The sequence below is a fragment of the Eulemur rufifrons genome, chromosome 7, assembly GCF_041146395.1.
Source record: "Eulemur rufifrons isolate Redbay chromosome 7, OSU_ERuf_1, whole genome shotgun sequence".
NCBI classification, from domain to species: domain Eukaryota; kingdom Metazoa; phylum Chordata; class Mammalia; order Primates; family Lemuridae; genus Eulemur; species Eulemur rufifrons.
Genome location: NC_090989.1, coordinates 171155244 through 171171788, shown reverse-complemented (window position 1 = coordinate 171171788; position 16545 = coordinate 171155244). Strand labels below are relative to the sequence as shown.

The window sequence follows — 16545 nt, the reverse complement described above, 5'->3', positions numbered from 1 at the left end:
ATTTTCTAAGATAACAATTAAGAATTCAAGCTTTCTTGAAGTATTTGAATTGTTAAAGGATGCCTACTTCATTGTAATGTGATTTTGCTATAATCTTAATCAGTATCTTAGACTCTGATTTGAGTGGTAATCTGGAAGTATAATACGTACTTTGTTGTTCTTTTTCAGGTGGTTTTCTTCCATGCCAGCATGTTGTATTTGATTCTGGATACTAGCTTAGTATGGTAAGAATCACAGACACATGCGTGTACACGAATTTTTACTGTTTCCATTCCCTTTCAGTCTTTAATATTCCTTTATTGGAACCTGTGTTCTGGGCAAGTGTGTCTAATGCAGATACCAGATTCTCCCAGTCTCATGAAATGTAGTGTAAATGGAGACCCTGAGCACAGAGCATCTTCTAATTATTATTATTTTGCTTATGTTACTACAAGTATAGGAGGAATTTGTTGTGAGTGGGGCGGTGGTAGACATTTTAACCATTATTAAAGTAAGAATCAATAAGAAAAAACAAGTTGTTTATTCTTTAATTTGAAAACAGCTTTTATAAAGTACTGCATGTTTAAAATATTTATAAGACAAAAGAGAAATCTAAGTAATTATTTTACACATTGTACTATAAGTGAAGTGATAATCCACTAGCCTCTGATTTCTATTACAAAGCTACAATTTCATCTTAGAAAAGCATCAGCATGTCACTGTCTTACAAAATCAAACTGATTTTATTTTCTTTTTGATTCAAGTGTTGCTTAGCTTAAATCTTGCATCTCTTACAGTTATTGCTTTGTTACTTTACAACACCTTGTAGCTGTAACAAGACTATTTAGACCCGACAGTATTCTTTGGTTTTTGTCTAGAACAGCATCCACATAGACCTGCCTGTACACTTAACAACTCTCCACACTGCACTATAAAATGATGTTGCATATTAAGATAACAGAGAAATACTTGACATTGTTACAGGAAATTTCACCAAATCCATTCAGAATATGCTCACTTTTGACTTAAAGCTCAGTAAGGGAAAACCTATATGCTTAAAAAGAAAAAACATATTTTCATAGCTGTGAACATACTTCTAAAAGAATCTATAAGTAAGACAGTTGACGTATATATAGTTCCCCAACTTTGCATGGAACTTGAAAAAGAAAGAATGCTAACCTTCAAACAGTTAGCAAATAGTTATATAAACACCTGCTGTATAAAAGCCAGAATCATAAAGAATATAAACATAAACAGTCAGAAGACAAAGTTCCTTCCTCTAATAAGCAACGTCCTGCGGGGGAATTAAACACAAACACGTGGAAACATGTGGTTCTGGCTCCACTCGTTACCATAAACTGTGCTCCCCGTGGCTGGTCTCGGAGAACTGACTCAAGTGAACACCGTTTAATTCCTGCCCAAGTGCAGCAGAGACAAGGGATGTTTGCAAGAGGTGGTCTGAGAAATATGTTGACCAGACTTTTTAAGTTTTCTGTCATTAAGTTAAGGAATCAATGCAATTTACAGAAATGCCTTAAATGAGATGACTAGATATTAATATGACCTCAGCTTGTGAGCATATGAAACTGTAAAAACATTAAAGACATCATGCATAATGTGCAAAATTACATGCAAAGTGATTAAGAACATCAATTGTGGAGTCAGCTTGCCTGGGTTTAAATCCTAGCTGTGCCCCTTAGTATTCCTGTGGCTTTGGGCAAGGCACTGAAACTCTCCTTCGGTTTCCACATCTACAAAACCAAGATCAGGATAGCGTCCACTACCATGAAGATCAGTAGGAGATAATCCATGGCAAGTGGTTATTACAGCACCTGGCACACTCTAACTTTGAGAAATGTTGGCTGTTACTACTTTTATTACTGTTGCTATCATCATTAACACTGTCACATAGTAAAAGGGTGCTGTACAGCAATCAGAGGACTCGGGTTAGTTACTAGGTGAAAGACAATCACTCTGGGCTCCAGTTTCCTGGTTTTAAGGCAGGGCGAAGAACATGGCCTACCTCTCTGGGTTAAGATATGAACGAATACATGGCATTTAGCCTAGGGCCTAGCACACAGCATCCACTTGACACACAGGGATGGTAAGTGCATAACTAAATAAACTAAGTTATGAAGATGCCAGTAAGGAAATAAATAGGTGCTGTGATTACTGAGGGAGGAAGGGCAGATCCTACTTTAAAGAGAGGTGGACAGGGGATGTAGATGTTTCCCTGAGGTGACATCTGATCTAAGACCTGAGGCATGAGAACAAGGTAGACGTGAGAAAAGCCTAGGGAAAGAGCTAGAGTGAACACTCCACAGGGGCTGGGATTTTTGTCAGTCCTCTTGATCACTAAATCCCCAGACCCTAGAAAATACCTGGAACACAGTAGACACTCGGTAACGATGTGTATATTGTACACATATTTCAAAACATCATGTGGTGCACCATAAGTGCATACAACTATCATTTGTCAATTTAACAAAATAAATAAGAAAACAAAAAATAATTATCACAGGTACACAAAAAATAATTATGTGTAGAATGAATGAATAAAAAGTATTTCTGGCAGAGAGAATGACAGATGTAAAGGCCCTGGGGTAAGAACCAGCTTGGCGCATCCGAAGCGCCCCGAGGGGAGGCGCTAGGCTGTGGCCCAGTAAGTGGGCGCCGTGTGGCCGAGGGCAGTAGGCAGGTGCCACGGGCCAAGGCTGTGAGGCAGAAGGGGCCAGATTACCCAGAGCCTTCATCAGCCAGAGATTAAACTCCGGATTTCATTCTTCTTTTAAAGAAACGTCACTGACAGGTTTTAGCAGGAAGTGGTATGATCTGATTTATTTCTTTGAGAAAATCACTCCACTGTCATGCGAAGAAGCTATTTTAGGGAGGCAAGAGTGAAATCAGGGAGCCCATCTGAGAGGCCAATACAGCAACTCAAACAAGAGGTGAGCCAGGGGCTTGAATGAGCAGAATGGACTTGCTGAAGGACTGGATTATGAGGGATGAGAGAACAGGAGAACTCTGGAATAATTCGTAAGTTTCTACCTGAGCAAGCAAGAGGTCATTGTGCTATTTACTGAAAAGTGGACAATGGGAAGGAACAGGTTGGGGAGAACAAAACCGAGAATTCTGTTCTGAACTGGTCACCCTGAGATGTCATCAGTAAGGATGACAACCAGGCAGCTGTCATCTGAGGCTGGGACTCGGAGCAAGTGGTTTGCCACAGAGTTGTAAGTGTGAAGTCAGTATACAGATGGCACCCAAACCCAAGGGATAAGATGAAACAATAGGCTTGGTTCTTTGTCAAGGTAATAGAAACCATAAAATCTATCATGTTTCCCTTTTTGTTGAGCTGCCAGAAAGTTCCAAGGTAAACATAAAACTTAAAGGGAAATTATCTTCTCTGAGGTTATGGATATGATAATTTTACCCTTTTTTCTTCCCCTCCCTCTTTATGATGTCTTGTCTTCTTTCATCTAAAATATGTGTTTGTAAGTATACGTAAAAAAAAGACGACCATAAGAAATGAGGTAGTGCAGTGACAGATTTGGAGAGTCGGGGGACTGGCTCCCACATTACCCTGTGTATTCTCCAGTTAGAGACACGCTCCACTTAAGCCATCTGTGGGTTGTGTGTGTGCCTCCCTGGTAGACGCTAAGCTCGTCAAGGGCATTAGCCATGTCTTACTCATCTTTGTGGTTCAGCTCAGAACAGGAGGCAGTACAGGTACGCTGTCTGCAAACTTCACACAATATAGGATGTGATTAAATACCAGTCAGCAATACAGACAAATGAGAGCGGAGATCTTCAAGGCCTGCATTGGAAGTCTTCAAGCAGGAGATCGAAACCTGAACTGAGCTTTGAAAGAGGCAATGCTTTTGGACCCCTGGAAGCACATTGCAGAAAAAAGTCAAAGAACAGGGGAGGGTAGTGGAGGGAAGAACATATTTCATATTTAGAGGCAGTAGGTGGCTATTCTGGTTGGAGGGGAAGGAAAAAAAAAGTATAGGGGGAGGGAGCTGAAAAACCCAGTGTAGAGATCTTTGAGTGCCAAGAACTTCATCTTTTAGAGTTTTAGAAAGTTAAATGTTTTAGAGAACATACATGTTACTTCAAAGAGATGTTTAAGGAAGATCACACAAATTCAATGCGTGGAACGGATGAGACAGCAGAGAACCTGTCAGGACTTGAGCCAGGCTTAAGGTCGTAAGAATCAGGTAAAAGGTGGCCATGGGTTCCAAAGAACCAGAGTCAACAAGACTTGGTGAGTAACATGATATGCAGAAGGAGAAACAAGAGAATCGAATTTTAATCTGTGGTATGAGACCAGGTGGTCAGAAGAACAGTGATTAATAGAAATGGGAGAGACAGCAGGAAGAAGTGATGTGAGAATGATGATGGCTTTAAGACAGTTAGGTGTAAGCTAACAGTGGCCTCCCCGGCTGCAGACCTCACTCCCGGCGGGACAATGTGTATGCAATCTGCTAAAGTCTTGGCTGAGAAAAATTTTCTGAGTAGTATTCCTATGTAAACACAACAGAGAAATCCTCCCACATAATACAATCTCCCTCTATGGTTGCAAAAGCAAGTTTAAATAGTAAACACAGAAATAAGAGACATGCCAACAATTGTCTACTTCTACAAAAGCACTGATTTCACATGTAGATGTTACAAAAACACTATTATATGAAAAAATGCTTGACATTATTTAGTCATGACGGAATTGCAAATTAAAACCACAATGAGATGCCCATTCACAACTATTAGAATGGCTGAAAATTTTTTAAATTTAGTAACAAGTAATGACATGGATGTAGAGCAACCGGAACTCTCATACACTGTTGATGGGAATGCAAAATGGTACAGCCACTTTGGAAAAGACTTTGACACTGTCTTATAAAATTAAACATATACTTTTCCTTACGACCCAGCAATGCCATTCCTAGGTACTTACCCAAGAGAAAGAAAAACATATGTCCATACAAATACTATATGCAAATACTTATAGCAGCTTTATTCATAATCATCGAAAACTGGAAACAACTCAAATGTGTATCAACTAGTGAATAAACAAACTGCTGTACATCCTCACACCCACAGAATAATACAAAGTGATAAAAAGAAACAAACTATTGGCACAAGCAACAACATGCATGAATCTCAAAAGCATTATATTAAATGAAAGAAGCAAGGCACAAAATGCTAATTAGTATCCTCTGTTTATATGATACTCTGGAAAAGGAAAACTATCAGAACAGCAAGTGGGCAGGGACTGGGCATAGAGGGAGGGCACTGACTAGAAAGGGGCGTGAGGGAACTTTCTGGAGTGATGGCAATATTCTCTATTTTAGTTATGGTGGTGGTAATGAACATTTGTCAAAACTCATAGAAATGTACATTTATAAAGGGCGAATTTTACTGTATGTAAATTATTCCTCAAGAAACGCAACGTTAAAAAAAACAAAAACCAAAAAACTATACCATCTCAACATTTGCTCAAAGGAAATTTTTAAAGCATAGCACTGTTATCTGTGATTACTCTGAAAACTTCTAGATGTTTCTTAACTAGCTAGAACTCTACAAATGTTCTTAATATTGAAAAGAAATAAACCCCATGTTCTTTCCTTCTTTGGGCCTCAAAACATTCCTTTGCAGAGTTACAGCATAAGGATGTCAGAGTGTGCAGAATCTGTGTGAATGCCAGTTATTGAGACACTAATAAAGTGAGTCTTGTTTGCTGGACAGCTGTTGGCTTCATTGTTCTTTTGTCACACACTAAAAAGGAGAGCTGTTATGCTAATGGAATGTGACCTTCTCATTGGATAGCTGTTACATCATGCCCTGAAACAGGGCCTGAGAAATCTATTTTCACCATGCACCATGTAGGAAATGGTAAAAATAAAAACAAACAAAATAACAACAAAAGACCCAAACAACTATATTAAATGAGCAGTACTACTCCTTAAAAATCAGATCTCTCAGAAGAAGTATTTCCCAATACTTAATGTTCCAGAGTTTATTTTTTAAAAGAATATCTTATCTCAATTTATTATCCTTTAATATATAACCTCAACACAATTTATTTCAGAGTTTAAATACTGTTTATTGTATTCTTCAAAAGATATTTTATATGAGTAATCCATGATTAGTAACTGTAAAATTATGGGGTAATTCCTTTATTTTTGTATCATCTAATGCCCACCTAGGAATTTCACAGTTTGGTCCTTTACAAAACATTTTCACTTGAACAAGGGCTTTCAAGGTTTTTTTGACCATTATCCACAGTAAAAACACATTTTACATTGCAACCCAGTAAAGATGTGCGCACGTTCATGCAAGCACAACATTGAAGTTTTACAAAATAATACTGATCCTTACCATGGAAGATGCTAACATTTTTTTATTATGATCTTTAAAATGCTGGCAAAGACCTACACAAATCATATCACGACCCACAATTTTCAAATCGCTGCGTCAGAGGGTGAAAAAGTAATGCAACATCTCTGCATGTTTTGAACACAGGCTTTTAAAACTTTGTTGGTTTTAAACAGATGAGTGACCTTCCCCCGTGAGGGATGCGTGGGGAGATGCCCCTGCGCCTGGCCTTCTCAGCCTATGAATATGCAGGCCCTAGGTTCCCTTGTTTTCTTTTCTTTTCCATTTACTGTCACTGTTAGTCCTTAACCTCCCTACACACACACACACACACACACACACACACACATGCACGTAAAGTAAAACAAAATTCCACTGGGTGCAAAGAGAGTACGATACGCAAAGAAAGTAAAGCAAACGTGTGGATTTCAGTTACGCCCGCCCAGCTTACTGCCTAGTGTCTCAGCCACCTGAACAGGTTTAAAGGCTGAACTGGCAAATGAAGCACACATAAAAAGCACTTTCAACTGCTAATACTTCTGAGTTTTTAAACCTCTAGTCAACATTATATTCTACGCTTCCACACTCAGACTATTGGGTACTTGTGATAATTAGAGACAAATTTAATATGAAGATTGAAAAACTTACCTTTAAGGACTCCCATAAGGGAAACTGGACCAAAGAGAAAGGAATCTGAAGAAAGAAAGAAAAAAGAAAAAAATCAAATACATTAAACAAGAAAGATCAGCATTTGAACAAATGAAATAATGTTTGAGCAAATGAAATAATGTTTCTAAACAATAATTCCAGGTTCATATAGTAATGTCAGAACCTGTAATTATTATTTAGAAATGTTTTTTTCATTTGAACTTTATGTATAACAATGCTAATATCAAACAAACTTACAGGTATAATATACGTAATGTTTGGGAAAAGAGTTAAACTATAGCCTGTAGATCCTCTAACTCTTTGAGCCCCAAAGATATAAAATGATGCTGTGAAGCCCTTTCGAACGGAAAGTGAAGCATATAGTCTGGCTACTGAAATGACAAAATAAATATTCCCCATCATAAGTAATAAAGACTTTAAAGACTCAATCAATATGTTTCCCTTAAGGGCCAAGGCTGTCTACTCAGTAGGCAAAGTGTTAGGATTTCAAAGAGAAACAGGGAGGAGAAAGATGGAGGGTAAGAGAGGGTGGGGGCAGCCAAGCCAGGGAGGAGAGGGGGACAGGATGAGAGAGGGAATAGAAAGGAGGGGAATGGAAGGAAAGAAAGGAGTGGAGAGAGGAAAAGAAGAGAGGCAAAAAGGGAGAGAGATGGAGTGGGAAGGAGAGAGGAGGAGGAGTATGGAGGGAGAGGGGAGAGAGGCGAGGAAGCAGAGAGAGAAAGAAGGGAGGGAGATAAGAGAAGAGGGGGGAGGATGTGGAAAGGGCAAGGGTAGGTGGGGTAGTGAAGAAAGAGGAGACAGGGCCACCTGGAAAGGGCAGGTTGAGAAAGGGGACTCGGGAAGAGAGCAGCCAGTCTGGGAGTGGGAAGGCTGTCCCCTCAAGGAAGGAAGGAAGGAAGGAAGGAAGGAAAGAAGGAAGGAAGGAAGGAGGGAAGGAAGGAAGGAAGGATAACAGAGGTAAGGGGCTGAAAAAGGGCAAAATGTATTACAAGTTGTCTCTTTAAAACCCCCACCCTTCCTGGGAATTAAAACCTGCATTCCTGCCCAAGGCCAATCAAAGGCCCAGAAAAATGTTCTTTATTTTCTAACATCTTAAACCACAGGAGATGGCTCAACAGAATTGTCCAGAGGTCATCTTCACTGGAGATAAGGTCAACCAAAACCACCACCGACAGCTGAACAATAGCCCAAAGCCACATGTGACACTGGTCACACAGACCCTGACCCAACCTCTGAACACCCCCCTTTAAAAAGCCCAGTATTTCTGCTTCACAGCCAGACAGCGGTCTTTCAAGACGCCAGTCTGCTGCCCTCCTCATCTGCCGACAAATAAATAAACCCTTTCCTTTCCCTCAAACCACTTGTCCTCATTCTCCGTTCTCACTGATTCGGCCTGGGGACAAGTGCCTAACTGTGGCGGCAGAAGGATGGACGGGTCACGGAATCAACGCTGAAGGAATAGAGAAGTCCTAACCAGACACAAGAAGTGGGCCTGGACACCTGACGTAGTCCCAAGTGCAGTCAGGGAGAAGAGTATCCACAGTAACGAAGTATGAGTGGTCAAGACAATCACATAGTAAGTATTTCCAATTAGTTGTCTTACAACAGGGCTAGAATCACCATGGACTTTCCACATGCCAGGCACTGTGCTCATAAGCACTGGATAAGTTTTATTTCACTGAATCCTCATAATAACCCTCTAAGACATTGAGGTATTATATCTATTCTCATTTTATAGATGAGGAGACTGAGGTTCAGAGAAGCTGTGTAACTTGCCTAAAGGCAAACAGCTAGGAAGTAAAAAGCCCAGATGATCTGACTTCAAAATCCTGTGGAACTACTACTCTATCTCAAAGTCATCGAAATGTAGTTATCTGCATATAAGTTCACCCCTAGTACAGTCTATTTGCTTTTAATGAAATTTTCTGAAATTCTAAAATAGAAACCCACCTCGTATTTCCTAAAATAAAAATGCCTGAATTCCAGCAGACCCCAGCCCCTAGCTTAAGTGATACCCAGTCACTGCCCCTATGGACCAGTACTAGGACCGGAGCCACCGCCATGAACATGCCATGGCCCCAGGGTTGTTATTCCGTAGTCAGCTCAGCTGCAAGTGAAAAGCAAATGTGGACTTTGAACATTATCACTGTATGTGTCTGGGGGTTGGGGGAGGGGTCCCCATGATTTGAGGTATTTACCAGCACAGGAATTAAGGGCATTATTTCTGAAATATTTATATTTAATCAGAAATTTAAGGTCTAGCATCATCTGTCATTGCTACAGAAAATGATGGCCCTCAGTTTGACACACAGTGGCCACAGAAAGAAAATCTGTCTCCCATTCAGGAAAGAAATGGCAGTGAAGAACAATATCATTGTCTACAGCCTGGATTAATTTGACAAACTAGAACCTCAGAGAAGTTTATAGTTGTCATCATAAGCAGCCCCCCCCCACCTTGAATGTTAACGTTCCACAAGAGGAATCAAAATTTAGTTTAGCTTCTTATTGTCACTAAAACATAAATGCATCTGACATCATCTATTCTGAAACTAAGGTACTGTATTTCCAATTAATTATCAAAATCCTCCCAAAACCTGACCATATGAGTTTCTAAAAGCTTTTTTAAATTTTTAAAAATTTGTAATTTATAATTAAAATAAACCCAAGAGGACTCATAGGCAGTAGGATTATAGATTATTTTCATTTTCTCCTTTGTACTCTCTCTTCTCAAAGGCAAATACATCACATTTTAACAAGAATGTAAATATTTCACATTTATAAGATGAAACAATCTTTAAAATGTAGCAGTCAAGGCTATCATTAATCACTTCTTGATTAAAATAACCTACAAAATTGCACTGAATGTTATCTGCAGTTATTTAGTACTTAATACTATTAGATTTTGGATCCTACAGATAAGCTTTTTGCCCATATTTCCTTTACTAGAAGTTATTTATTAAATCGTTCCTTCAGTTTAAAGAAATAATTTTAAAATCACACATTTCGAATGGCCAAATTCCCTTGGGTATTTATTTTTTAAAGTGAGCTGACAGTAAACCCCAACTTTACTCTCTAACATATTAATTAAATGTGCTATAAATGCATGAATTTATTTCTGACTTCCAGTAGTGAACTGTCCCTCATAAACTTCTAATATGTGAAAGCATTTCAAATATTCTTCGAGTCAAAGTCATTATTGCACACGTATTGTCATTTACGATATGAAGAAATAACAATGAAAATGTGTTCCACACATGTGAACGGACGACTGCCAGCAAATACGGCTGCACGGCTAAAACAAATACTTCTCTCAACGTCCACGGAACCCGGGCCCGTCAGAGAGCTAGCACCCTCCCTGCGTCTGGCGTGGAGTTACATAACAGTGATGTTTCTTCAAAACGAGGAATTTTATACCCCAAACAGATGTAAGCTGTTATTCTAAAATGTTTTATAGATGAAGAAAATGAATAGCTGCACTCAGAGGTCTTATATTCCAAAACACAACCTACCCATTTTATTGCACCAAAAGCTACAAAATGGCTCACTGTTGTGACCTGTTTAATGCCTCCATTTAAGATGTTTTGTTTGAATAAGGTTGTTAAGACCCAGGGCACTAATAAGTGAGTGGCAGTAAACCCAGCTACCATCAAAGACGCAGATGTAGGGGGGAAAAAACCTGCTGAAATTCAACATGGATTCCACTCAGCAATAAACAGAGCAGTAATTCTATGCAAAAGGCCAAGTGAGGATTCCAGGTGAAGTAGATAAACCGAAATCTGGGTGTGGTAAAGAGGGGAAGGAAGCGCTGGGCATCACTGAGGTAATAAAGTACAAAATTATATTATGAGCACGCTTTACCCATCTCAAAGTACTCGACTAGAATTAACCCTGAAGAGTCTAACCCTGTGATCTTAAAATAAATGTCTGTAACCTAATGGTTCTTTAATAGTGAAGGGATTTATAATATAACTGAGGGAATATTGAAGACATGGTTTCTAAGGTATCATTTAGCTCTCAAATTCTATTTTTCAATGGAACAATCACAACAGAGTACCAATACAGTTTTAAAAATAAGACTTGAATGTAAGCTGCAATGAACACAATGCTGCTATTAGTGAGATCTAAGAAGCCTAAGGAACAAGCAAGTACATTTTAAAAGCTGTGAAAGCCATCACACTTGGCAGAAATAACCAAAAAACTCTATCAAGAAGATAAAAAAACAAAAAACTACACATAACCATGTGCAAGACCTCCAATTAGAAGGGGTCTGAAGAACAGCATGGAACTGGTAGGCTTGCCATGCGTATCGGAGTGGGTCCAAGGACTGGCCCATTCCAATTTTCAAGGGATCCTACAAGTGATTCACAGGAGGGTCTCCTTTTTGTTGCAGGACAATTTCCAAATTTCAGAGCAAGATTTTGAGTTTTCAATTCTCAAATCCCATAGATAACAAAGCCATTCTTCTCTTAGATACTCTGTGCCTTTTCCCATTCAACCCCAGTGGTAACCAAGGACAAATGAGGTTGAAGACCTAAAACCTCCTTGCCCCAAAGGGACCATTATTCTTAAAAAACAACAAAAAAGTGAGAACCATTCAGTTAGTCTGTTAGTATTTAACATACCAGGAAGCATCCTATTAGTAAATACATTTTTCATTTTTTAATTTAACAACTACAACCCATTTATTTGCACCGCATATGTGCTAATAAAGGAAATTAACCTAAAAGGAAAAATAATTTAAAGCGAATTACTCCTTAGGTTAATAAGACATAACTAAAATTCCTAAAGCATCTTTCCAAAGAATGCACAAAATGGACACATGAGTAACAGAATCTAACAGAGAAAAGGAAATGAGTGTGAGCAGTCTGATTCTTCAGTAAATCTTTTAGACTTCAAGGGCGGGACCATTGGGAGTATAGTCAATTACTAACTCAGTGCATCAGACACAGGAAATGCTTAATAAATGTTATCACTGACGGTAATGATTAGATTTTCTTTCTCTACATTCTATAGACTCATCACAGTAATTTTGTCCAGGTGGAAGTGGCTCCTAGTAGATCGATGACATGTTAGAGTGCCAGTTATATGACGCTATTTTGTAATGAAGATAATGGCAATGTCAAATTAGTCTGTAATTCGCTATACTTCTGAGTCCTAAAAACAAGTTTCACTGTTTTTTAAAAAGTATGTAAGTATTTGATAACTACTCATGATAGAAATGCTTCTCAAAGTAAGAACAGAAGGGAACTTCCTCAATCTGATAGCTAATATTCTTAATGATGAAAGACTAAATGCTTCCCCCTAAAGACCATGAACAAGGCAAGGATGTTTGTTCTCACCACTTCTGTTCAACATTGCACTGGAGGCCGGGCGCGGTGGCTCACGCCTGTAATCCTAGCACTCTGGGAGGCCGAGGCGGGTGGATTGCTCAAGGTCAGGAGTTCGAGACCAGCCTGAGCGAGACCCCGTCTCTACTAAAAATAGAAAGACATTATATGGACAACTAAAAAAATCTATATAGAAAAAAAATTAGCCGGGCATAGTGGCGCATGCCTGTAGTCCCAGCTACTCGGGAGGCTGAGGCAGTAGGATCGCTTAAGCCGAGGAGTCTGAGGTTGCTGTGAGCTAAGCTGACGCCACGGCACTCACTCTAGCCTGGGCAACAAAGTGAGACTCTGTCTCAACAAAAAAAAAAAAAAAAAAAACAAAAAACATTGCACTGGAGGTTCTAGTCAGTGTAATCAGGCAAAAATAAATAAATAAATAAATAAAAACAAAGAAAAGAAGTAAAATAGTCCCTACTCACAAATGACATGATTGTTTATGCTGAAAATCCTAAGGAATTAATACGCACACATACACACACACACACACACAAAAAAAAAAAAAAACAATAGAATTTCTAAATACTAGCAGCAAATACATGAAAAGCAACTTTCAAAAAAAACAGTTCTACTTACAATAGCATCAAAATAACATAAACTATTAATATGTAGGAATAAGGTTAACAAAGACTTATAGCACCTCTGTACTGAAAGTTACAAAACACCATTAATAGAAATTAAAGAAGACCTAAATAGAGGATATGCTATTAATAACTAGAAAACTCACTATTGCTAAAATGTCAATTCTCCCCTCAATAACCCATCATTTCAATGCAATCCCAATCATAATCCAACCAGGCTTCTCTTTCTATTTTAAAAATACAGATTGACAAGCTGATTTACCTGAAAATGCCAAGTATCCAGAATAACCAATTAATGCTGAAAAATGTATTTATATAAAGCTGGAGTACTAACAATATTTGATTTCAAGATTTACTATCAAATTGTAGTAATCAGGACAGTAATCAGGACAATAGGCATAGACAAAACAATGGAACAGAACAGAAAGTTCAAAAACAGTATTCTCAATAAATGGTACTAAAACAACTGGCTATCCACATGCAGACCCCAAGCTCAAAACCATACATACAAAAATTAATAAGAGATGGATCACAAACCTAGGGATAAAAGCTCAATCTATAAAGCTTTAAAAAAAAAAAACCAGATGAGACTTGTGACCTAGAGGTAGGAAGGAATTTCTCAGACCACAAGAAGCAATAACCATTAAGAGAAAAAAGTTTTGAAAATTAAACTACATCAAATTTTAAAACTTCTGTTCATCAAAAGGCACTGTTAAGAAAAATCCCAACAGCGTATTTTGAAGACATACAAAAATCTACCCTAAAATTCATATGCAATCTCAAGGTACCTCAATAGTCAAAACGATTTGAAAATAAGACGAAGTTGGAGGTCTCACGCTTCCCGATTTCAAAAGTTGCCACAAAGCTACAAAGAGCAAAACGGTGTGGCTGTAGTATCAAGACAGACATATAGTCTAACAGAATAGAAAGCCCATAAATAAAACCTCACGTATATGGTTAAACAATTTTCAACATGGGTGCCAAGACCATTCCATGGGGAAAGAACAATCTTTTCAACAAATGGTGCTGGGAAAACTGGATATCCACATGCAAAAGAATGAAGTTGGACCCTTACTTTAGACGGTATATAAAAGTTAACTCAAAATGGATGAAAGACCTAAATAGAAGACCTAAAACCATAAAACTCTTAAAAGAAAACATAGGGAAAAGTTCATAACATTCGATTTGGCAATGATTTCTTGGATATGAAACCAAAAGCACAAGCAATAAAAGCAAAATTAGACAAATGGGACTACATCAAAATTAAAAACTTATGTGTATCAATGAACACAATCAACAGAGTGAAAAGGCAACCTAGGAAATGAGGGAAAATATTTCCAAATCATGTATCTGATAAGAAGTTAATATCCAGAATGTGTAAAGAACTCAACAATAAAACAACTTGATTTTAAAAAGGGCAAAGGACTTGAATTGATATTTTTCTAGAGAAGATATACAAACAGACAACAAGCATCTAAAAAGATGTTCAACATCGCTAATCATTAGGGAAACACAAATCGAAACCACAATAAAATATCAACTCACACCCATCAGGAAGGCTATTATCAACAAAAACAGAAAATAACAAGTGTTGCCAAGGATCCAGAGAAAATGAAATCTTGTCCACTGTTAGTGGGAATGTAAATGGTGCAGCTGCTCGAAACAGTAGGGCTATTTCTCAAAAAATTAAGAATACAATTATCACAAGATCCAGCAATTCCACCTCTGGGTATATACCCAATAAAAAGACAAGCCACAGACTGAAAGAAAATATTTGCAAAACATGTATCTGACAAAGAACTTGTATTCAGAATATAAAGAACTTTCAAAATTTAACAATAAAACCAACCCAATTTTTTAAATGTGCAAAAGACTTGAATAAGCACTTCGCAAAGGAAGATATACAGGTCACTAATATGCACCTGAAGAGATACTCAACATCATTAGTCATCAGGGAAATGCTAAATAAAATCCATTGAGAAAACAGTTTGGTGTTTCCTAAAAAAGTTAAACATACAATTACCATATGACCCAGCAATCCTATTCCTAGGTATATATAGCCAAAATAATTGAAGACAGACTCAAACAGACACTCATATCTGAATCTTCACTGTAACACAGGTCACAGTAGAACAACAACCCAAATCCATCAATAGATGAATGGATAAACAAAATGTGGTATATACATACAATGGAATATTATCCAGCCAAAAAAGGAAAGAAAGTCTGATACATGCCACACTATGAACTCTGAAAACATCAAACCAGGTAAAATAAGCCAGACACAAAAGGACAAATATTGTATGATTATATTTACATGAAATATCTAGAATAGGTAAATTATTAATAGAGACAGGAACTAGCTAAGAGGCTCCCAGGGACTGGGGGGAGAGGAGAGTGGGGAGCTGCTGCTTAATGAGCACAGAGTTTCTGTGTAAGGTGATGAAAAGGATTTGGGAATACAGAGTGGTGATGGTTGCACAACACTGTGAATGTAATTAATGATACTGAATTGTACACTTTAAATGTTTAAAATGGCAAATTATATGTTATATCTATTTTACCACAACTTTTAAAATATTTCTCAAAAAACCATGATGAGGTGCTAGAACCCACTAAAACGGCTGAAACCACAGACCGACAAAACCAAATAATGGTGAGGATGTGGAGCAACCGCAACTCTCACGCCATGCTGGTGGGAACCTGAAATGAACAATCACTCTCGAAAAGTGTTTCCTATGTATGTATTTCATCTAGAAATGTTACTTCTCGGTATTTATCCAAGAGCAGTAACAATATATGTCCACTGAAAGATGTGTACATGAATGTCATGCAGCTTTAATCATAATAGGTAATATCCATCAACAGTGCATAAACTGTACAGCAATAAACAAATTGTGGTATATTCACACATTCACTATCGATACATGCTGTAATACCAATAATCCTCACACAGGTTAGGCAGAGCAAAAGAAGTCAGACACAAAAAGAGCTCACACTGTATGGTTCTATTTATATAAAGTTCTAGAAAAGACAAAAATAATCTGGGTGGGCAGAATGGGATGGGGTACAAGAGAATATTCTAGGGATATGAAAATATTCAATATTATGATAGGGGTAGGGTTACATGAGTGCGTATATTTGTCAAAAGTGTACACACATGAATTGTGCATTTCAATGTACACAAATTTTATCTAAAAATGTATTGTAAAAAATATAAAAGTTGAGGTGAAGAATGGGTGGAGTTTTAGATGAAATAAAAATGGCAGAATATTGATAACTGTTGCAGCGTGGTGATGGGTACTCTAGGGTTCATTATACTATTGTTTAGTTTGTGTATATTTGAAATATTCCACAATAAAATGTAAGTGTATGAGTTGGCGTGACTACATCCTCGTTATTAAAATTAATATCCAGAAGTCCAACCAAAGTTAACTGTCGTTAACATTTGGGATGTATCTTCTTACTTATCGCAAGACATTTAGTTTTAGGGTTTAGTTTTTGGGGTATGTATGTATATATTTATTTATTTGGATGAAACATTAGTATACATA

General features: G+C 37.8%; 1 protein-coding gene across 1 annotated transcript in view; it reads right to left on the bottom strand.

Moving 5' to 3' along the window:
* SLC25A26 (solute carrier family 25 member 26) overlaps positions 1–16545 on the bottom strand; it is a 138406-nt gene that overhangs the window by 22938 nt on the left and 98923 nt on the right. The window contains exon 6 of the mRNA XM_069476043.1: positions 7006–7050. Coding sequence (XP_069332144.1) covers positions 7006–7050 — 45 coding nt within the window. The remainder of the gene's footprint in view (positions 1–7005; positions 7051–16545) is intronic.